The 22,252-nt window shown below is 50.3% G+C and overlaps 2 protein-coding genes and 1 long non-coding RNA gene across 11 annotated transcripts in view; 2 read left to right on the top strand and 1 right to left on the bottom strand.

Annotated features, from left to right (window-relative positions):
- The window catches only part of LOC113982492 (protein CEPU-1), a 353,018-nt gene extending 348,778 nt beyond the window's left edge, over nt 1-4,240 (top strand). For 3 of the 4 annotated variants that reach the window (XM_027710757.2, XM_027710760.2, XM_027710756.2), the window contains 2 exons: nt 2,426-2,458; nt 3,976-4,240. In XM_027710757.2, coding sequence (XP_027566558.1) covers nt 2,426-2,458; nt 3,976-4,076 — 134 coding nt within the window. In that variant the 3' untranslated portion in view covers nt 4,077-4,240. The remainder of the gene's footprint in view (nt 1-2,425; nt 2,459-3,975) is intronic. The other variant, XM_027710758.2, reaches the window with a different exon arrangement.
- A 44-nt stretch (nt 4,241-4,284) lies between these two features.
- Nucleotides 4,285-15,545, top strand: LOC113982494. 2 transcript variants are annotated; one of them, XR_005564582.1, is made up of 4 exons: nt 4,285-6,257; nt 6,549-11,540; nt 12,818-14,077; nt 14,381-15,545. It is a non-coding gene; the product is annotated as an uncharacterized LOC113982494 (long non-coding RNA). The 2 variants fall into 2 exon arrangements; XR_005564583.1 differs by having other exon boundaries at nt 4,285-6,641; nt 6,931-11,540.
- The window catches only part of LOC113982491 (opioid-binding protein/cell adhesion molecule homolog), a 148,929-nt gene continuing 135,311 nt past the window's right edge, over nt 8,635-22,252 (bottom strand). For 4 of the 5 annotated variants that reach the window (XM_027710753.2, XM_027710749.2, XM_027710755.2 and 1 more), the window contains one exon: nt 21,774-22,128. In XM_027710753.2, the coding sequence (XP_027566554.1) occupies nt 21,794-22,128 (335 nt within the window). In that variant the 3' untranslated portion in view covers nt 21,774-21,793. Of the gene's footprint in view, nt 11,505-21,773; nt 22,129-22,252 lie in introns of those variants that run through there. The other variant, XM_027710754.2, reaches the window with a different exon arrangement.

The raw sequence follows: 22,252 nt of genomic DNA, 5'->3' as shown, positions 1-22,252 counted from the left end.
TGTACCCTTGTCCCAGGACTGTTTTCCCTGCATGGCAGAACTGGGATCAAAGCTGGGATCCTTCTGACACTGCTCATGGCTGGGGAGGTCTGTGCTCCCCAGATCCCTCTCATGGCCACTGGGAGTCAGAAATGGATGACAGATCTCATCCCTGGGTACTGCGTGGGGGTATTTCCCTGCTGGAGATATGGGGTTTGTGTTTCTCACAGCTGAACCATATGGGAGAAGTGGGGAGTGGGGACCTCCATCCTCTCCTGATGTCACCCCAGCATTGTCCTCCTCCGCCACCCAGCTGTTCTGCTTTGTCACCTCCTTGCCTCTCATTGTGGTGTGGTTGGAGGGGAGCAGAGCAGAGGAGCAGATCCATTTTCCTCATCCCCAGGCCCCTCAGGGGTGGCTCAGGGCAGGCTGTGCTCTTATCCACGCAAAGCACACTGGGACAGTGAGTCCCAGAGTACGTGTTGGGATGTTGAGTGTACCAGAGCAGCAGAGCATGGGAGGCATGTGGAGACCCCGGGAAGTGATGTCTGTGTCTCACCATCCTTGGGGAGGGGCTGGATGTGGTCCAGGGCAGCAGTTTGTTTAAGGAGAGTAGAGGATGCTGGGCTTTGCCAGGGGCCACACCCAGCTGTGGGGTCGGGGTGGCATCACAGGACAGGCTTGTCCTCCCCTGCCACGGTATTGGCACCTGTGTCAGGTTCCCCTGAGTTGTGACAGAGGAGTCCATCCCATCCTGGATGCTCAGCTCCGTGCCCACAGCCCTGATGCAGAGTTAACCTTGGATGTTAATGAGCCTTAAACACCCATTTGCTCCCCCCAAAACGTCCCTGCTGTATGTGATGAACATTACCTGTGCTAAGCCATCATTAGTGTTACTTAGGACCTATCTCCACCCTCCTCCCCACCAGCCTTCCTGGTGATCCAATAACCCTGTGTTTTAGGGATACCAACACCCCTGGCACTGCAGACCACCCAGGCCTGGCTTCATCTGTTCTGCACGCACAGGGTGGACGTGCTGGGTGTCCAGCTTAACCTGAGCCACACGTACATCCTCAGCTGGGATGTTGTAGGCTTCCTTTGGGTTTGTGAAGTTATAATCTTAATTAGCAGGGGCCTTTATTTGGCATCTGCAGATCCAGGCTGGATGAACAGCCCAAAAGTACAGATGACATCTGCCTGCTGATGAGTTCTTAGCTCTTTGGTTTCTAACCTGTCAGCAATGGCTTGTGGGACTCGTGCTGTGAGTGCAGTGCCAGGTGGGAGGCAGGGAAGAATCCCACAGAAGTCTAGGCTTGTTTTATGACCTCCTTAGCTTTGTTGGTCTGACTGTGAATCCCATCAGGGAATGAAATCAGAGTCCTTTGAGCACCCTTAATTTCCATAAAGCCACATTGATTGGGTGATCTGTTCAGTCTTTATTAATGGAGTGCCCTTGGGGGGGTGACAGCTCCCTGAGGGGACCATGACATGCAGGGGTTCCCCATCTCCTGGTGCAGGGACCCCCAGCACCCCCAGGAACGACCCTCCCCTAATTATCAGAGATGTGGTGTCCCCATGTGTCACCTGTCCCTAAGGAATCAGTGCCCTCAGTCTGGGGAATAATGTCTTTATTTATTGAGATGGAAGATAAGAGGGAAGTGGGTGTGATGGCTGCACTACCTGCAGCACGAGAAATCTCTCTTCTGTAAGGTTTTGGGGGGACAATTTTGTGAGTGTTCCCTTTTCCCTGAAGCTGAGTGAGTGTTTTGAAGTTTTTTTTCGCCCCCAAATGGAGTTTTAATCCATGCAGGTACCGTGACAGGAGCCTTTTTGGGGCTGTGCAAGAGGCTAATGTAGCGTTCATCTTTTAATCCTTTTTTTAATCTAATTTTTCAGGGAGGTCAACTAGTGCTTTATTTAACATGTAGCACTCGTTATTACAGACCTGCCGCCTCATTCAGCGGCTCATTTGGTGCTGTCTGGGATGTGATGGAGTGTTCAGGGAAACTGCTTCGTTCTGTGGAGCTGGGGAAAAAACCAAGCCCTCTGCCTCTCCTCCTGTCACTCCCAGAGGCTGCTGTCAGGCGATAAATCCATTTGAGATGTTGCAGGGTTATCGAGAGGGATGGGCCCCAAACCTGCAGGGGAGAGCTGAACCCCCTGCATCCCCCAAATCCCAGCCCCTGTGCTTTGCTTTTTGCTCAGGGTGCAACCACAGACTTTGCTGGGTCTGAGGTCCCTTATTTGGCTCATTTCAGCTTCCCCCCCCAGACAGGGGGACCGTGGCCTCAGAGCATTGGGGTGTGATTTGGGCAGCACACCCCACTTGTTACCCCATCCACTCGTTTTCCCAGCCCCAGGTCGAGGGCAGGCTGAGGGAGGCGTCTCGAGCCTGCACTTTCCATTGCCCTTTTGCCTTAACTTTCACTTGTTCTTTAATTTTTAGAAGAGACAACTACCGCTCTGACACCCTGGAAAGGTCAGTAATTTGGGGACCCCTGCAATGCCAGTGCTTCCCCCAGTGTTTCCCCTGGGCCCCTCCGGCTCCCACCCCAGCCCATCTCAGCGGGAGCCGCAGCACCAGCCTGCCCCACAACCCCACTGCTCTCACTGGTGTAGGGATGAATTAGGGCTTTTTTAGCTGCCCTCCCATCTTGCCCCCTCCCTGCCAGCCTACTGTGCCTGTCTGGTGGTGGTCTGTGCCCTCTGCATGCCTGCCCCATCCCGCAGTCTCCTGCTCCCTCTCCATTGCCAGGGCAAAAGCAGGAATGTCTCTGTGCTCAGCTTTCCCAGTGTTGCCGCCTAACTGGGTCTTCTGGCAGATCCTTCCTCCTCTGAGATGCTCCTAGTACCTTTTTTCCAGGATGTGGTAGGGGTAGACAGGCATTAGGTCCCCTTCCTGGTGTTATTCCTGGTAGGGGCAACCAGCACTCACCCAGGCAATCTTATTGTCCGGCCAACTGGCCTGGTGTCATCTTGATTTTGGGGTGGCTTCAGTTGTGGTGCACTGAGTGGGTCAGCCCCCAGGATGACCTGTAGATGTCGGGAGGGCTGTGGAGGTAGTGCATAAGACCTGCATTTGGTGCCTGGATTTGAGAGGTGTGAGGTGCCTGAGTGTGCTGGAGACTGGGAGACCAAATGGTTAGTGGTGCTCAGTGCCCTGGTTGGACTTTGAAGTGAGGGAACATGTCCTGGGGTTTCAAGAGCATGTGTGGGTCAGACCTTGTGGGCAACCCTGCTCTGGCAGGACACCAACCTGGATGCCTTCCTGAGTTCTTTTCCCAGCCTAGTCTTCCCCCGGGCCAACTATTTGGGGTGTTTTGGTGAAAGCCACTGGGTCAGACACCCTCCACATCCTTTCCTATGGTGAGCTCTGAACTCCCCACCCCCAGTGATCTCAAAAGGTGTGGAAGGGCTTGGCTCTTCTTGACCACCCTCCTCATCCCCTCTCATTCTTCTTGAGATGGTCTGGGCCCATGATGAGCCCCACAGAGGCTCTGGAGGGGCACAAAACCCCAAGTCCTCAATACAGTGCTGCTGGTGGTGTCTCTGCTGGGTGGGCAGGTGGTTACTGTGCCCTCCCAAAGGACATAAGTGGGGAACAGGGTGGTCACCCTGGGCTGGGCAGAGTGTGTTGGGCAAAAGCTGCCATCTCCCCTCTAAGTGTGGCTGGAAACATGGGCAAATTCGGAGGAGGGTGGAAGGGGCTGAGGGAGGTTGGATGGTGGTGATGCACAGGGGATGGGCTTGGGATGGGGACTTAGGGATGAGAAGTGAGTCTTGTCCCAAAGGCCGGGGTCAGTGGGGATGGGGACGGTTGTTGCCCTGCTCTTGACGACAACACCATGTGGAAGGCGATGCCTGCAGAGCAATCCCACCACGTGCAACACCGCCCAAACACCATCCTTCGGTTGGTTTCATGATTTATTTCACGTTTCACGACTTTCTTATCGACTCTGTTGAGTGACCATGCGGGCGTTTCTCTCCCTCGCTCAGGCCCCGGCGCGGTGCACGACGGGAACAACGGCGCGTGGCGACGAGGAGGCTGCGCGTGGCTCCTGCTCCTCCCGCTCGCCCAACTCGCCCGCCAGTTTTGACCCGAGAGCCGGCCCGCGGAGTAGCGGCGGCGACGACCACGGCCAGCGAGAGAGCAAGCAGAAAGGAGAGGAAGAAGAAGAAGAAAAAGAAAGAAGTGTTCACCGTTTCCGAAAATAATCATAAGAATTGAGAGAGTATCCGGCCAGGCCACCTGGGGGAGGGGGAGAGAGGAAAAAAAAAACACGTGCAAAAAAAAAAAAAAAAAAAAGAAAAAAAAAAGAAAAAAAAACCACAACGGGAATTTGGAGAGAAAAGGGGAAAAAATAATAATAATAATAATCCAAGGCTTCCTGCTGAAGATGCAACGCGACTGAGTCTTTTTCTTTTCACCCTATTTTTTTTCTTTTGGGGGGGGTCTCCCGCCCCTTTTTCCCCCCCATTTTTGCCGTTCTCTGCTGTGGGCCAGCGTGGAGGATGGACGGGGCCATCGGAGTGTGGTGCTTCCCCCCCCCCCGCCCTGTCCTTGTCACCACCCCTGCCCGCCTGCTCCTTCCCGTGGGACCCTCCATCCGGACACACCGGTTTTCTCCTTTGACAAGATTTCCCCTCTTCTCATGGACTGTGCCGCCATTTGTGTTTCAGAATATATATATATATGTATATACCCACGTATACATATATGTATATGGATAGATATATAGATCTTCAACAGTTACCACGCCGCCACGAAGGGAAAGGGAGGAAGGAGACCGGCGTCGAGCCACGCTTTCATCGTACCATCCGCGGACATCGTGAATGATAAGGGATTCTGAGTCATGGTTAATTTTATTAATTGTATTTTCTGATACGAGCCTAGAACTCTTAGTTCCTAAAAAACAGAAATGCAAAAAAAAAAAAAAAAAAAGGAGGGGGAGAAAAAAAAGAGAGAGAGGAAAAAAAAAAAAAAGCAACAACAAAAAACAATCCAGGAGAGTGGGAGCAAGTGGAGAGAAGAAGTTTGTTTGCCGAGGAGGCAACCGGCCGAGGAGGTTTGTGAGCCCGGCGAGGAGGAGGAAGAGGAGGAGTCCTGTGCTGAAACCCCCCAAAACCGGCCCAAAAAGCGGTCGTCCGGACAGTTCCTGCCGAGGGCACGGGCGACGCGTCGAGGCGGAGGGAGACGCCGAATCTTTTTATGGGATATATATATACAGTATATATAAATATACATATATATATATATAATTTTTTTTTTTTTTTTTGTTAGAGTTCTAGCCACGGTTCCCAGCAGGGTCCTTCCGCTGCCATTACTGCATGCTGTATATGGAGTTAGGTGTGTATCGGTCCTCAACGAGACGAGGCGAGCGTCTCAGTCCACGCGTCCCCAAACCCCCTCATCTTTCCGCCCTCGGGGACAAAGGGTGGCGGGGGGACCGGGGCCCCCTCTCCGTCGCTTTTTGCCGCATGGCCCCGGCCTCTTGGCGGCGGAATGGAGCGAACCGAGGGACAGAGGGAGATCTATATAGCTCAGTTTTATATTTTTTTATATATATATATATATGTGTATGTATATGTGTGTGTGTGCGCGTGCGTGTGTGTGTATATATATATATATATATATAAAAAATAACACTAGTAAGGAAAAGAAGGTGAAGCAACCGGCTCCTGGCCGAGCCCTCTGCCGAGATGTGGGACTGGTCGACTCGCCGCCCGTGTCGGTGGGGGGTCTCTCCTGCGGTCGGTTTTCCTCCTTCCATTTCCTTTCCTTCCCTGCGGCCGGCGGCGGGGGGCACGCGGGGGCAGGCGGGCGGCGAGGGGGCTCTCTCTGCCTATCCATTAAAACGATTGTTCCATGTGGCCGCTCCGTCTGGTTGTGGTGCTCATTGCCGCGGGGGCCAGGGCCACCCCGCGTCCTCCCCTCGCGCCACCGGGAACGGGGAGGGGCGTGGGAAGGGATGCTGGGAGGGGGTGACAGATGGGGGCACTGAGACATCACAGTGGGCTGGGAGAGCGTTGGAAAGGTGGCACCTGGACCTCGCCGGTGAGCCCATCGGGAGTGCTGTCACTTACCCACAGGTAAGGCTTTGGTGAGTAGATGGAGAAGGTGTGAGGCACAGCTGTGCCCTGTTCCCCCAGTCAGGACCCTGTTCAGTGTCCCAAAAGCTCATTGTTTGGCTCTCTGCCCCAGCAGCACATCGTTGCAGGGGATGTTCGTGGAGCAGCCGAAGCGAATCCCGCGTGGGAAGGAGAGACAGCCATGTGAGGTGGGTGTAGGAAACCAGGTTGCTCGTGAAACACTGTACAGGCAAAGCATGGCAGGACAGAGTTTGGGTGTAGGTGAAACTTGCTGTCTCCAGGGGCTTGTCTTGGTCGGTGTCTTGGTGTTTTGGTGATTTGCAGGTTGCTTAATGCATTTGGTCCTCAGCCTCGGGGTGGCCGGCTGCTTCAAACCATCCAGCACATTTGTAGGATCAGAAGTTGATTGTTAGTGATGGCAGGACAGTTTTGTGTGGGTTTTTTATTTCTTGACCCTACGATAAGTTTGTGCCACCCAGGAGATGAGCAGGGAGAAGAGGGAGAGAGCAAAAGGGATGGAAAGGAGTTGCCTCGAGGTGTGACGTGCAGTGTCCGAGCGATACCGGTGAGGGGTAAGGGAAGAACCACATTCAGGCTTTGTGGCACATGCCAAGTAAACGATGGGGTACTGAGGGTGTGGGGACTGGACAGCTGGGCACAGGCAGAGAAGGTGGTGTTGGTCTTTGTTCAGGTCTTGGGTCTCCCAGGCCGGGCCAGCCGGCCACAGTAGAGCAAACCTGGCAGAAGAGGCAGTGCCCTGATGCTTGGGGGATGTGGGGAGGGATCCGGGGATAAGTATGGAGGTCATGGGTCTCTCTCCTTCACCTCCTCTCTGTAATTGTAACTTTTTTGGTGTTCTAGGTGAGAGATCAAGGAGTGTCCAGTGCCAGAGTAGCAGACAGAGGATGTTAGAGAGAGGCGGCTCGAAGGATGTGTTTTATGTATTTATTTATTGACATAGGTAAGGATTTCTTGGTGGTGGGGATGGAGGTTATGGCCTGAAATATGCTCTCCATCCCTCTGGATGTAGCAGCTGAGGTCCTTGTCCTTAGGTACAGGTTGGACATTGCTGAGGGCCATGGAGAAACATCCCCCTCAACCCCGGAAAGGGAGATGGGGGGTATCCATGGCTGGGCTCGCAGTGGAAAGGGGCTGCATCTCCTTCCTGGTGCGCAGTGATGGGGAGAGTGCAGACAGGGCACTAGGATGTGCCATGAGCCAGAGTGTTTGGCCATCTGTAGGTGTTTCACTCCAGTGGAGGCAGGTCCAGCACCAGGTACCCAGCAGAACCAGCATTTTAAGATGAGAAGCATCAGGGAGGCCCAAATTGTGGTGGGATCCCCAGGTGCCACATGCCAGAGGCCAGTGTTGCTTTGTGGCACCAGGATTTATATTGCATCAACCTTGGCTCCCTGATTGGTTGGTTTTTTTGGAAGAGGCTCAAAGCACAGTGTTTCCCACGGTGGTCACCCATGCTTGACTCACTGCAGGTAACATTGAGGAGAGCAGGCAGGGTCGTTTGCCCCTCCCACATCCCTTTCTTGGGGAGGCCATTGGGTTTTGGGAAGCACTTACCTTTCTGCAGGGGTCACTTGAGGGGGCCAGCAGAGGTGTCCCTGATGTGTGAGGTTGCAGTACTCATGGTGCTGGGATGGAGCTGTTTGCTCAGCAGGGCAGCTTCTTGTGGGGTTCAGGGATAAACTTTCAGGACTGGGCTTTTCGTTCTCATGTCGAGGCAGGTGAAGGGAGGTCTCAAAGCGTGTGAGACCCTGAAAGGTCTGGCACAGTCCCACAACCTCCAGTCTCCTGGCAGCAGGTCTCATATTAGAGGAGCTGGTTGAATGTTTTTTCACAGCTGATGTGGTGGAAAGGTGGGGAAAGTTGATGGGGTGGAACAGAATCTCCTGGGTGCAGGGAGCACAGCCTGCCTCCCCAGCCCTGTGGTTTTAGGATGAGACTACAGTCATGTCAGGAAGATGCTGAGGGTCACAGCTTCTTCTGGTCCTGGTCCTTGCCATCTCTGTCCTTTGATGAAGGCATCTGGTCTGTGTCACACGCTGTCAGATCATGACAGGAGCAAACCACCCTTGCGAGTGCATCATCCACAAAAGTGTCCCTTCACGGGTGGGGGGGTTTAGCTGTCAACAAGACGATGGAGAAGATGCTGGGAATGGCTCAGGCATGGAAAAGAAGCCCCTGACCACTCTGTTTCTGCTGAACGTAGGTGAGTGATGAGAGCAAAGACAGTCCTTACCCTGCAGGGCTCTGTCAGCAGGTATGTGTTCATCGGCAGACGGAGGATGGAGGTGGGTGGGACCAGGGACCCACTCGTGGATTCCCAGGGGAGATGCATGGATGGGGTGAGGGATGGCCCAAACAGCAGCGGGCCCCCAGCTGTGGGGCTCCAAGTGTCACCATCACAGGGGATGATCAAAAGAGGGTCCAACCAAGTGTTGGGTGAGACTACAGGACCCACTTGAGAGCCCTCCTGGCTCAGCACACCGGGTGCCAAGCACCGCGACCCTCCCTGGGGTGTGCGGGGTCCGTGAAGCAAAGCCCCGAAGGTACAAAGTTCGTCAAACTTTATTGATACACTGCACAATCACAACCATCTCTTATTCTTGCCGAATTAGAAAAGGTTACAACTACAATGTAACATGCACAAATCTCAGGTAGTATAGCCACCCTTGGAATACAATGATCGACAGAAACTCAAGACTGGCCGTCGTGGCCATCAGCAGGAGAGACCCAGGAGCCACGCTGCCCCCGCCCTGGGCGCCTGGCCACCCCCTGGGCATCCAAACATGGAGAGCAGTGGTCACAAAGGGGTCTGACACCCAGCGGGGTCGGCCTCAGACAGCCAACACGTTTCTCACAATGGCACGTTACATGGCACGAGAAAGTCGAACGCCGTCCCGGCAGAGGACAGGGGAGCTGAGCCCACCTGACCCAGGGAGGAGAAGGATGGGATGGGGGGCAGCCCTGGTGCCAGGTCCGCCAGCCTCGGTGTGCGTCGTGGCGTCCCGTCGTCGCCGCCACTCTCTGGTATGCCGTGGCCTCTGGCCCTGGGATTCTGCAGCATTTCTGCTGCAGGGATGGAGAAACTTGGGGCTGACCCAGGAAGGGGCAGGGGGAGGCAGCAGGGGGCTGTTGTGGGGCAGTGCGGACCAGTGAAGGCATCGGGGCAAGGTGTCTCCTGCACCCAAGGGTACTTCTGGAGCGGGCACGTGGGGAAGGATGAGCGTGTCGCTGGCCGAAGACGGTGCCATCCCCGCTCAGTAAACATGCCCGGGCCGTGGGAGAGGACCCAGATCGCTGCCGGTGCCACCTTCCCGGGATGCCAGTGGAGATGCAGAGCACCGCAGGGACCGCAGGACGCGGACTCACCCAGTCAGTGCCGGATCCCCGTCCATCAGGTAACCCAGCGTGTCCCGCCAGCACCAGGGCAGCCTCGGGCCAGGGGGGTTTGCCCATCAGCCATGGTACATGTTGAACATCCAGGATGGGGGGTGGGAGCATCCATTGAGATTTTGTAGCAGGTCCCGAGGCAGCCCGTTGAGAGCAGGGATGAGGAGGGGCACAGCCGCAGAGAGGACGGGGTGGTGGCCCATCATGGCCTCTGGCTTGGGCTGGTTTTTTCCATCTTGTGTGCTAAGGACTGTCACCCCAGCTTCCTCGCAGCCACACAAAGCAGGAGGATTGGGCAGCAGCGGAGTTTGCGCAGGGAAGACAGCGTGTGCGTGGCCATTGCCCTTAAGTCATCTCATTTATGGAGGGAGAAGGGAGGGACAAGGCACAGGGATGCGGCGGGTCTGGACAGGGGATGCTCCGTGTGCTTGCTCAGTGCCTTGCTGTAATCAGGTCTCCCTGCCAGAGGAATAGGGTCTGGTGTGACATGTGACTTTTCAGGAGCAGGATGGGAGTGCTCATCCTCAGACTGTGGCCCCAAAGCATTCCTGGGTGGCCAGGGAGCTTCGGGAAGGCTCAGGGCTGCCACAGTGTACCAGGCGAGGGGGTCTGTGGTGCACGGTGCCATCAGGAGCACAATTCCATATGCAGGGAGGTGACATGGCCACCATCACCAGCACCTCCCAGAGTGACTGGAAGAAGAAGGGGGCAGAGTCTGGGTGCATCCATTTTGGTGTCACGGGCATGTCACAGCAGGGAGGATCAGAGCCGTTCTTGTCCCTGCTGCGCCAGCGTAGTAAATCAACGGAGCCTGAGCTGCCTCCACAGGGTCGAACACATCAGACTTTCCTCAGGCAGGGGCACGTGATGGGCACAAGAGAAGGCAGCGTGAGGACGTTGCAGCTCAGGGCCCTCAGAGAGGCAGAGATGCAGACGGTCACGAGCGTCAGAGCCGCAGCAAAAGGGCCTTGTCAGCTGGTGTTTCGCTGTGTCGTTCAGAGCCTCTGCCCTGTGTTGGTGGTGCTGTGCTTTTAATGTGCAGGTTGGAAAGTGCTTGGAAAAAAAGCTGAGAGGAACCCCCTCAAAAAGTGCTGGCAGCACACCAGGGCAAGAGCCACAGGGCAGCCCCTGCCATCAGGGGGGCAGCAGCAGAGTGGGCAGGGGTCTGGAGCAAGAAAGGGCGATGGCCTGGCTGTCTGATGCAGCAAGAAGGTTCTTAGTCCCCATGAGGGGTTGGCGTCATCCCCAGGGCTCACATTCCTGGGAGAGCAGCCTTGTGCCCTTGGGAAGGCGACAGGGTTTACTGGGAAGCAGACAGGTACGATGTTAGCTGGGAGGAAGAGTAGTGGGAAGTGCCTGACCCTTGAAGGACAACTGGTTGTGTCACCTGACCCTCTCCAAAAGGGCCAGTGAGCATCGTGTCAGGAGCAGAGGCAGATGAGGGGAGGCCACTGACATCGGGGGTGCTTAGGGAGGAGCTTTGGCGACAAGAACTGACATTCAGGACCAAGAGGGCTGAAGGCAGAGCCAGGGGGCTTCAACCTTGGGGTCTTTTTGGGCGTAGGCGGCTTAGTGAGACGACGAGACGGACATCCCCGGTGAAGGCTCTGGGCGGCACCCGCCCCGGCGGCTCCGCGCCCCCCGCGCTGGAGACGAGGAGCACCGTCCGTGCCGGGCCACGTCCCCAGGGCGGCAGTGGCGGGTGACAGTCTGGTGGCACGTGGTGGGGTCTGTACAGCGTTAACTGGCGGCGAGAACGATCCCGGCACGTGGGAGACAGGGCCATCCTCGGACACTCGGCACCGCCGCCCGTCCTCCGGCGCATCGCCCGTCCCGCGGAGAGGAGTCCCCGGGCGGCGCGGCAGGCAGGGCCCGCGGCGGGGGAGAGGCGCGCGGGGCCTCCCGGGACCCTCCGCTCCCTTATCAAAAGTCGAGGAGGAGGAGGCGAGCGAGGAGGGTGGCCCAGAGGCAGAGGCCGGCGGCCAGCCGGGACGCCGCGTTGCCGCCGTCGTGCACCGCTCCGGGCCCTGCGCGGGGGAGAGGAGACAAAGGACAGCGGTGAGGTCAGTGGTGAGACAGCGTGAGAACGTGCAGGAAACCCACCTCCCCACTGCCCTCACAGTTCCCCGTCCCCTTCACATCCCACCCCCTCAACTGTGCTCCCCCTGTGAGGGGTGGGGGGTTTGTTGGTCGTTTGGAGAGCGTTGTTGGTGTTGAGGAGGAGTTGAGGAGGCAGGCAGAGAGCTGGAGGAACATGTAGGGGAGGCACAGTCCTTGTCTGAGGAGGAGGATGCCCTGGGCAGGTGCCAGTCCACCCCACCATGCTCAGAAGTTGCCCCCCTTGGAGAGTCCTGGTGCAAACAGCCACGTGAGACCTTGGTGCTCAGGAGTGGCACAACTTGTGCCCAGCCATGAAGGATCCCTGGCCCAGGAGATGGCACTGTCCAGATGTGCAGTCTCAGGTAGGCAGGTGCATTTTGGGGTGGCATCACTGGGTGTTTCTTGGCAGGTAGGTCAGGCAGGGAGGAGGCTGGTCATGCGGGTTCATGGCTGGAGCAGAGGTTTGCTGCATGTTCTTGGATGAGGGCTGTTATTTGGGAAAGATTTGGGCTGAAGGGCACACAAAGGGCCGGTCAGGATGAGATGAGACAGCCGAGCAGAGTGAAGGAAGTGGAGCAGACACAGGTCTGCCTGGACTCCCTATGCCTGGGGAGAGGTATTTTGGGAGGTTGCAGGTCTGAGCCCCAGTACTGGAATTCTGAAAGGGAAGAAATAGAGAAACAAGTGCTGAGCTGTCTCAGCATCAAAGCTCAGGGCACAGACAAAGTGTGAAGTAAATGGGATTTTGATCCAATTATGAATATGCTCTCAAGCCTGCAGTCAGCCACTTGGAATGTGTTCATCATAGAATCAATGGAAGGTCTGGATTGGAAGGGACCTTAAAACCCATCTCATTCCACCCCCTACCATGGGCAGGGACACCTCCCACTATCCCAGGTTGCTCCAAGCCACATCCAACCTGGCCTTGGACACTTCCAGGGATGAGGCAGCCACAGCTTCTCTGGGCAACCTGTGCCAGGGCCTCCCCACCCTCACAGGGAACAATTTCTCTCTAATATACAATCTAAATACACCCTCTTTTAGTTTAAATCCATTCCTCTTTGTCTTGCCCCTCCGTGCTCTTGTCAAAAGTCCCTCCCCAGATCTCCTGTAGCCTCTTCCAAATGAAATAATTCTGTGATCTATGAAATTATATCCAGTTACACTAAATTCTGCAGGATGGTGTCACTCCTTGTCTTTTTATCTACTGATTTCTTTGTGAACATTTATCTTATTTCAGGAAGAGGCAAAGGAGAGCCCAAGATGTTAAATCCAAGCCCTGCCAGAAGGTAAAGAAAATGATGGGAAGATTGAGTGATGAGCAAGAAGTTGTGTCATGCCCATGCTCAAAAAAAATTGATTGTAAGAGCACATGATAATACAAGAGGTGTAGAACTGCTCTGCCATAATCAGACATTTCCTTGCTGAATAGACCCTGGGATATAAAAGGTGGAACCTCCAGCTATTTGTTAAGAGGCAAGTAGAGCCTTGCAGGCAGAATGGAAAAGGGCTTTTGAGCTTGGTTTTCCCTCAGATCTGTTGCTGCTCCCTCTTCTGTCTTTTTGTCCCTTCAAACTAATGGCAGCATATCATGTAAGCCTATAAAAATAATTAAAATCTATGCAGACTTAATAATAAATGCTGCTTAGGCTTAACCTTTTATGTATTTACACCTGATCAAATCCTGCTGAATCTCTACCTTTCTCTAACAGTTTATCCATACCTTTATCTATAGATGTGGATTTTTAATGTGTGACTAATTCCCATTACTGTTTTCTAGTTCACAGTTCTGCACTGGTTATTGGCTTTGATTTAATGATGCTTTTTAGAAATCTCATAATCTATCCTAAAGCAATCACATCCTGGTTGAGTTGGAGAGTTCCCAAATAGATAAGTCAGAGAGGAAATAAACTGAAATACTGGGTCATAACTAAAGAAAAAAAAACCACAAATATTTTCTCTTAACTGTATTCTTTGCTGAGAAAGAATTTATCCTGGTGTCAGACAGCTTGGCCTTGTAAAGATTGTAAAGATACTCTACGGGAGAGACAAGCATAAAGATACAGTGACAAAATAAAGTAGTAATTAGAGATGATCATGAAATTTAGGCAATGTTTCATTTCATAATGTGCCTCCCGTGTGTCCTGTGAACTGCCACATTAGATGGGAAGAGGATGGCTCCCACCAGGACAGGGAGAGGAACTCAGGACTTCAGCTGAGCTTCCCAGCAAGTATTTTGGCTCTGCTTTGCTAAAACCCCTGTGCCTGGGCACTGAGGTGTGAGTGTACCTGGATTCTGGCTGCCCCTGCTCAGCTTATTTATTATTGCAGATATTTATTGTTGCTTGGTTTTATTTTGTTCTTCTTGATTTATTTTGTGTCCTATTTCCTCCCCATTTCCTTCCTGCTCCAGAAGGCAACCTTAGACTCTGAGACCCTGACTCGAGTAAAGATGGCAAGACTGGGATTTTGTCTCTCTCATAAGACCTTGAGTACAAAGGTAAGAAGGAATCAGTGGGTCTAATGATGAGTGAGGTTTCTTAACCTGTGTTGGAGGCACTCTCAACTCCAGTGGGAGCCGTAGGAATGGCCCAAATGCTTTCAGAGCAGCAGTCCCCTTGACATGCACCAAAAAATAGCTTTTCCTTTCTTTTCCTGCCTCCTTTCTGTCCCAGGAAAGAATTCCCATGCCTTCCATTTCCATCCTCCCAGTTTCAGGCAACATCCACCTTTCTCCAGGTGAGACTGAGACACGTGGAGACAAAGAATTTAGAACTTATCTCTCACTGCTTTACATTTCCAGGACTCGTGACAAACGGGAAGGGAATGTGCCCACACCCACGGTGCTGCTGGAGCCCCTCTTTCCAAGGGGGCTCAAGGAAAAGGCAACAGCTGCTCTCCACTTCTCATGGTCCACAACAGCAATTAGTGAGGGAGAGTCTGGCCAATGATTCATGTCTGAGGACAAAAGGAAGTCTTGGGGACTGGCTGGGGGGAAGCCTGTGCAGTGACTCATGCCTGAGGGTATATGTGTCTGGACTAAGTCTTGGCAACCTCCCCAGGATGAGATTTTCCTGACATTTTCCCTCAGGTAAACACATGGTCCTTGAAGGATTGTCTCTGCTCATTGCAGGGGAGTTGCAGTAGATGACCTTTAAAAGGTCCCCTCCAACTCAAACTATGATTCTTTGGCTCCCTCGCCCTGTTTAACATCTCTGTTGGAGTCTTCAAAGTGGTGGCCTCTTGCACACAAAAAGGAAACACAAGTTAATCAAGACCCAAGACTTGTCACAAACACTAAGGGAATGGGAGCAGTGGCTGTAGGCAAGAATTTTACAGCCTGGTATAATATATATCTATTATCTGTAGCATCTAATAGCATAGCCAGCAATTAGCATATTATGAAGTAGTTAAGGAAAAAACATACATGGAGTAAGTAGCACAAGGAGGAAGACAACTGCAGGTGTGAAATACAGGGGTCAGGTGGAAATAAAGTGTGAAGGAGAGAAAAAAACACATGTATAGTAGGCAGAGAAGACAACTGGTGAAGCCAAAGTAACCCCACAGGGTAAGAGGGAATATGCTGGGAAAACCCCACAAAACAAAACAACTCAGGGAAGAGGAGGTGAGTTGTCCCCTGTCCTTTCACAGGCAGAAGGAGAAGAAGAGAACACCAATAAATACTAAGGAAGAAGAAATCCTACTTCAGCTCTGGCTTTCAACACCAAAAAAAGTGAAGAAGCTCTTCCCCTCCACCTGCAAAGGTGCCCAAACCCCAACCCCACACCACAACTGCTACCCCCCTCGTACCAGCACTCCCCTGTTTGAGACTCGTGGCTAATTTAGGTCAAATTTATTAAAAACTCATAATTTACCTGTGTATGGATGATGATTAAAGCCTAACCCTGGGAGGTGATGTGTGCTGTTGATGACTGTCAGTCCAGTAAAGCCTGGTTTAAAGTTTCAAACTGTGTTGGTGTGTTTTAAATATACTCCCAAATCTTCAGGTGCTACAGGTGAAGGTAAAGGTGGGCAGGGACAGAGGGACACAGACATTCAGGAGCCAGAAGAGACTGAGCTGGAGAGTTTTGTTCTGCTCCAAGTGCTCAGTACCTACATCTCCTGCTAAAACTGGAGGAGAGAGAAGCTCCTGTGCAGACAAGCCAGGAGGGGCTGGTGCAGAGAGCAGGGGCATGGCAGAGTGGGGGGCACAGCCAGGGAGGGGGCTGGGGGAGAGAGGGGAGGGTTGGGGAGCCCATTATGAGCAGCTCATGGTGCCAAAGGAACTCAGAAGTCGCCAGGAGAGCTGGGACTGACATGACAGCCCCCACAGCACCCAGGAGTGATGGAGAGCAGAACACGGGGGCTCCTCGGGCTGAACCATAACAGGGACACAAACTCAGGGGCAAGGGCTGGACACAGCACTGGACTAAGTGACCCAAAGCGACCCCAAGGGCAAACTGGGTGAAATCAAAGAAGCCCAGCATGGTCCCTAGAGATGGAACTTGGCCCCTAGTAACCCAAATGACCCATAACAACCCCAAAATGACCTGGAGAAACCCAGAATAACCTATAGTAATCCCAAAAGGCTACTTTTTTTACCTAAATAACCCCAAAGTTCTCTGCAGAGAGCTTGACCTGCAGTAACCCCAATGACCTAAAGTAACCCCAATGACACAGAGTAACCCCAAAATGACCTACAGTAACCCCAAAATGACCTCAAGTAACCCCAAAATGCTAGATTTTTGACCTAAAGTAACCCCAAAGTTCTTTATAAAGAGCAAGTTTGACCTAGAGTAACCCCAATGACCCAAAGTAACCCCAATGACCCAGAGTAACCCCAAAATGACTTAGAATAACCCCAGAATTACCTAAAGTAACCCCAAAATGCTAGATTTTTGACCTAAAGTAACCCCAAAAATCTCTGCAGAGAGAGTTTGACCTATAGTAACCCCAATGACCTAAAGTAACCCCAAAATGCTAGATTTTTGACCTCAAGTAACCCCAAAGTTCTCTATCGAGAGCAAGTTTGACCTATAGTAACCCCAATGACCCAGAGTAACCCCAAAATGACCTAAAGTAACCCCAAAATGCTAGATTTTTGACCTAAAGTAACCCCAAAGTTCTCTATAAAGGGCAAGTTTCACCTATAGTAACCCCAATGACCTAAAGTAACCCCAGAATGACCTAAAGTAACCCCAAAGTGCTAAATTTTTGACCTAAAGTAACCCCAAAAGATCTCTGCAGAGTGAGTTTGACCTGTAGTAACCCCAATGACCCAGAGTAACCCCAAAATGACCCAGAGTAACCCCAAAATGACCTAAAGTAACCACAAAATGCTAGATTTTTGACCTCAAGTAACCCCAAAGTTCTCTATAAAGGGCAAGTTTGACCTATAGTAACCCCAATGACCTAAAGTAACCCCAAAATGCTAGATTTTTGACCTCAAGTAACCCCAAAGTTCTCTATCGAGAGCAGGTTTGACCTATAGTAACCCCAATGACCTAAAGTAACCCCAAAATGTTAGATTTTTGACCTAAAGTAACCCCAAAGTTCTCTATTGAGAGCAAGTTTAACCTATAGTAACCCCAATGACCTAAAGTAACCCCAATGACCCAAAGTAACCCCAAAATGACCTCAAGTAACCCCAAAATGCTAAATTTTTGGCCTAAAGTAACCCCAAAAGATGTCTGCAGAGTGAGTTTGACCTGCAGTAACCCCAATGCCCCAAAGTAACCCCAATGACCAAGAGTAACCCCAAAGTTCTCTATCGAGAGCAAGTTTGACCTATAGTAACCCCAATGACCCAAAGTAACCCCAGAATGACCTCAAGTAACCCCAAAGTGCTAAATTTTTGACCTAAAGTAACCTCAAAGGATCTCTGCAGAGTGAGTTTGACCTGCAGTAACCCCAATGACCCAAAGTAACCCCAATGACCCAGAGTAACCCCAAAATGACCTAGAGTAACCCCAAAATGCTAGATTTTTGACCTCAAGTAACCCCAAAGTTCTCTATTGAGAACAAGTTTCACCTATAGTAACCCCAATGACCTAAAGTAACCCCAATGACCCAGAGTAACCCCAAAATGACCTAAAGTAACCCAAAAATGTTCAATTTTTGACCTAAAGTAACCCCAAAAATCTCTGCAGAGTGAGTTTGACCTAGAGTAACCCAATGACCCAAAGTAACCCTAATGACCCAGAGTAACCCCAAAATGACCTAAAGTAACCCCAAAATGACCTCAAGTAACCCCAAAATGATAGATTTTTGACCTCAAGTAACCCCAAAGTTCTCTATCAAGAGCAAGTTTGACCTATAGTAACCCCAAAATGACCTAAAGTAACCCCAAAGTGCTAAATTTTTGACCTAAAGTAACCCCAAAAGATCTCTGCAGAGTGAGTTTGACCTGTAGTAACCCCAATGACCCAGAGTAACCCCAAAATGACCCAGAGTAACCCCAAAATGACCTCAAGTAACCCCAAAATGCTAGATTTTTGACCTCAAGTAACCCCAAAGTTCTCTAAAAGGGGTAAGTTTGACCCATAGTAACCCCAATGACCTAAAGTAACCCCAAAATGTTAGATTTTTGACCTAAAGTAACCCCAAAGTTCTCTATCGAGAGCAAGTTTGACCCATAGTAACCCCAATGACCTAAAGTAACCCCAGAATGACCTAAAGTAACCCCAAAATGCTAAATTTTTGACCTAAAGTAACCCCAAAAGATCTCTGCAGAGTGAGTTTGACCTGTAGTAACCCCAATGACCCAGAGTAACCCCAAAATGACCCAGAGTAACCCCAAAATGACCTCAAGTAACCCCAAAATGCTAGATTTTTGACCTCAAGTAACCCCAAAGTTCTCTATCGAGAGCAGGTTTGACCTATAGTAACCCCAATGACCTAAAGTAACCCCAAAATGTTAGATTTTTGACCTAAAGTAACCCCAAAGTGCTCTATTGAGAGCAAGTTTAACCTATAGTAACCCCAATGACCTAAAGTAACCCCAATGACCCAAAGTAACCCCAAAATGACCTCAAGTAACCCCAAAATGCTAAATTTTTGGCCTAAAGTAACCCCAAAAGATCTCTGCAGAGAGTCAGTTTGACCTGCAGTAACCCCAATGACCCATAGTAACCCCAATGCCCCAGAGTAACCCCAAAATGACCTAGAGTAACCCCAAAATGCTAGATTTTTGACCTAAAGTAACCCCAAAGTTCTCTATTGAGAGCAAGTTTGACCTATAGTAACCCCAATGACCTAAAGTAACCCCAATGACCCAGAGTAACCCCAAAATGACCTAAAGTAACCCCAAAATGTTCAATTTTTGACCTAAAGTAACCCCAAAAATCTCTGCAGAGTGAGTTTGACCTAGAGTAACCCAATGACCCAAAGTAACCCTAATGACCCAGAGTAACCCCAAAATGACCTAAAGTAACCCCAAAATGACCTCAAGTAACCCCAAAATGATATATTTTTGACCTCAAGTAACCCCAAAGTTCTCTATCAAGAGCAAGTTTGACCTATAGTAACCCCAATGACCTAAAGTAACCCCAAAGTGCTAAATTTTTGACCTAAAGTAACCCCAAAAGATCTCTGTAGAGTGAGTTTGACCTGTAGTAACCCCAATGACCCAGAGTAACCCCAAAATGACCCAGAGTAACCCCAAAATGACCTAGAGTAACCCGAAAATGCTAGATTTTTGACCTCAAGTAACCCCAAAGTTCTCTAAAAAGGGCAAGTTTGACCCATAGTAACCCCAATGACCTAGAGTAACCCCAAAATGCTAGATTTTTGACCTAAAGTAACCCCAAAGTTCTCTATTGAGAGCAAGTTTGACCCATAGTAACCCCAATGACCTAAAGTAACCCCAGAATGACCTAAAGTAACCCCAAAGTGCTAAATTTTTGACCTCAAGTAACCCCAAAGGATGTCTGCAGAGTGAGTTTGACCTGCAGTAACCCCAATGACCCATAGTAACCCTAATGACCCAGAGTAACCCCAAAATGACCTAAAGTAACCCCAAAATGACCTCAAGTAACCCCAAAATGATATATTTTTGACCTCAAGTAACCCCAAAGTTCTCTATCAAGAGCAAGTTTGACCCAAAGTAACCCCAATGACCCAGAGTAACCCCAAAATGACCTAGAGTAATCCCAAAATGTTAGATTTTTGACCTCAAGTAACCCCAAAGTTCTCTATTGAGAGCAAGTTTGACCTATAGTAACCCCAATGACCTAAAGTAACCCCAGAATGACCTAAAGTAACCCCAAAGTGCTAAATTTTTGACCTCAAGTAACCCCAAAGTTCTTTATTGAGAGCAAGTTTGACCTATAGTAACCCCAATGACCTAAAGTAACCCCAATGACCCAGAGTAACCCCAAAATGACCTAAAGTAACCCCAAAATGACCTCAAGTAACCCCAAAATGCCTGATTTTTGACCTAAAGTAACCCCAAACTTCTCTATCGAGAGCAAGTTTGACCTACAGTAACCCCAATGACCTAAAGTAATCCCAATGACCCAGAGTAACCCCAAAATGACCTTGAGTAACCCCAAGGTGTTATCCAGAGAGCAAGTTTGATCTCCAGTGACCCCAGTGAACGACAGCAACCCCAAAATGCCAATTGGTTGACATCAAGTAACTCCAAAGTGTTCTGTTGAGAGGGAGTGTGACCTCAAGTAACCCCAACCAGTTAGCATTTTGGGGTTACTTTAGGTCAACTAATTAGTATTTGGGGGTTACTAGAGGTCATAGGGGTCACTTGAGGTCAAACTATCTCTCTGGACAGCACTTCGGGGTTACTTGAGGTCAATCAATTAGCATTTTGGGGTTACTATAGGTCATTGGGGTCACTTAGGGTCAAACTTGCTCTCTGGCCAGAACTTTGGGGTTACTTTAGGTCAACTAATTAGTATTTCGGGGTTACTATAGGTCATTGGGGTTACTTGAGGTCAAATGTGCACTCTGGAAAACATTTTGGGGTTACTTTAGGTCAAACAATTAGCATTTTGGGGGTTACTATAGGTCATTGAGGTTACTTGAGGTCAAATTTCCTCTCTGGACAGCACTCTGGGGTTACTTTAGGTCAATTAATTATTATTTTGGGGTTACTAGAGGTCATAGGGGTCACTTGAGGTCAAACTTGCTCTCTGGACAGAACTTTGGGGTTACTTGAGGTCAAACAATTAGCTTTTGGGGGTTACTATAGGTCATTGGAGTTGCTTGAGGTCAAACTCCCTCTTTGAGGACCACGCTGAGGTCACCTGCCATCAACCACTTAGGCCAAGTAACTTGTACTATTTTGCCATTGTTTCACCAGCTGAATCCTGTGCCTCCCACTCTGGTTTCTTCTCTGATGCCTTCTCCCTCAGAATGCTGTTATGATTTATATTGAATTTTTTATGCTTTTTAATTCAAGGAGAGGTGGCTTCTTCTCCTCGTGGAACCTCCATCCAGCCACTCCAAACTCTCAGCCTTTCCACTCTCTGGTGTGCATTTCTGACATGCTCTGCTTGTCTTGGACTTTCACCCTTGGAACTACACTGACCATGAGAACCATCATCCCATGGAAAAAAAACCATTTATTTGGTGGAAAACATCCCAGTGTCAGGAAAAAAAAATATTTCAATGAACTAGTAAGGAGAGCAGAAGATGCAGGTTCAAAATGTCGTTTAATGAGAGTTGTGAATTTTATGACACTTTTTCCTTGTGAAACTGGTTTTTAGTTTTTATTTAAGTTTTCCCCAGCTGAACCCAAGGATGTGTTATTATTTTATTTTATTATTTTATTGCTTTTATTTTAAATTTAATTTTTTATTTTATTTTGTTATTTTATTTATTTTAATTTCTATTTTATTTTATATTTTATTTTATATTTGATTTTATTTTGATTTTATTTTTATTTTATTGGTCAAAGACAGCTGTATCCAGAGAAGAATGTTGGTTCTGGCTCTCTGCATGGCTGACTTCCAATTGGTTCTCTCTGAAACTGTGACTGGACATAACCAGGACTTCCTTGGTGGACAGCTATGGGTTCTTCCTCTGCCATTTTTCCAAGGCAAGATCCTGACCCAGACGGCTCAAAAATGTGACTCAAATGTATGGAATATCTGGATTTGGGGCCCCAACACAGGAAGGACTTGGAGCTGCTGCAGCAGCCCTGCTCCCACCCAAAGCATCCACACAGTATATTCCACTTATTAAACAGGAAAAAATCATTTTATTGTTGACCAGAGATCATGGAAGCCTTTGGAATTCCCCACCCAACAGCTCCTGTCCCTTTCCCAGACCCCGGCCTGGCTGGCAGCTGTGAGCAACCACCGACCTCTGAGCCAGCAACCACATTCCAGAGGCAAAATAACCCCGGGGATTGTGATTCCCAGGCTCTCTGGAAGCAACTTTGGAGCTTCCAGATTTCAGGCTTTTTGTGGGATATTAATAACGGCAGATGGCAACTTGCAGGGTGATGAAATGAGGTGTGAGCTGCTCCCTTGACCCCAAAAGCAGCGCCGGTGGCAGACACAAAAGAGCTTTTGCTTCTGCCCTTCGAAGTTCCTGTAATGCACAGAAATAGATGTGGGGTAATTACTTTCTCTGCTGTACAAAAGGCCTGGTTCAGACTTACAGTCCCTGCAAACAGCACTGCCTCCTTCTCCTCACTGATTTCCACTTGCAAGAT

Source organism: Pipra filicauda, unplaced genomic scaffold (assembly GCF_003945595.2).
Source record: "Pipra filicauda isolate LSUMZ 115617 unplaced genomic scaffold, ASM394559v2 scaffold339_size799093_pilon, whole genome shotgun sequence".
Lineage (NCBI taxonomy): Eukaryota > Metazoa > Chordata > Aves > Passeriformes > Pipridae > Pipra > Pipra filicauda.
Note: the sequence above shows the minus strand (reverse complement) of the source record. Positions and strands in the feature narration are given on the sequence as shown.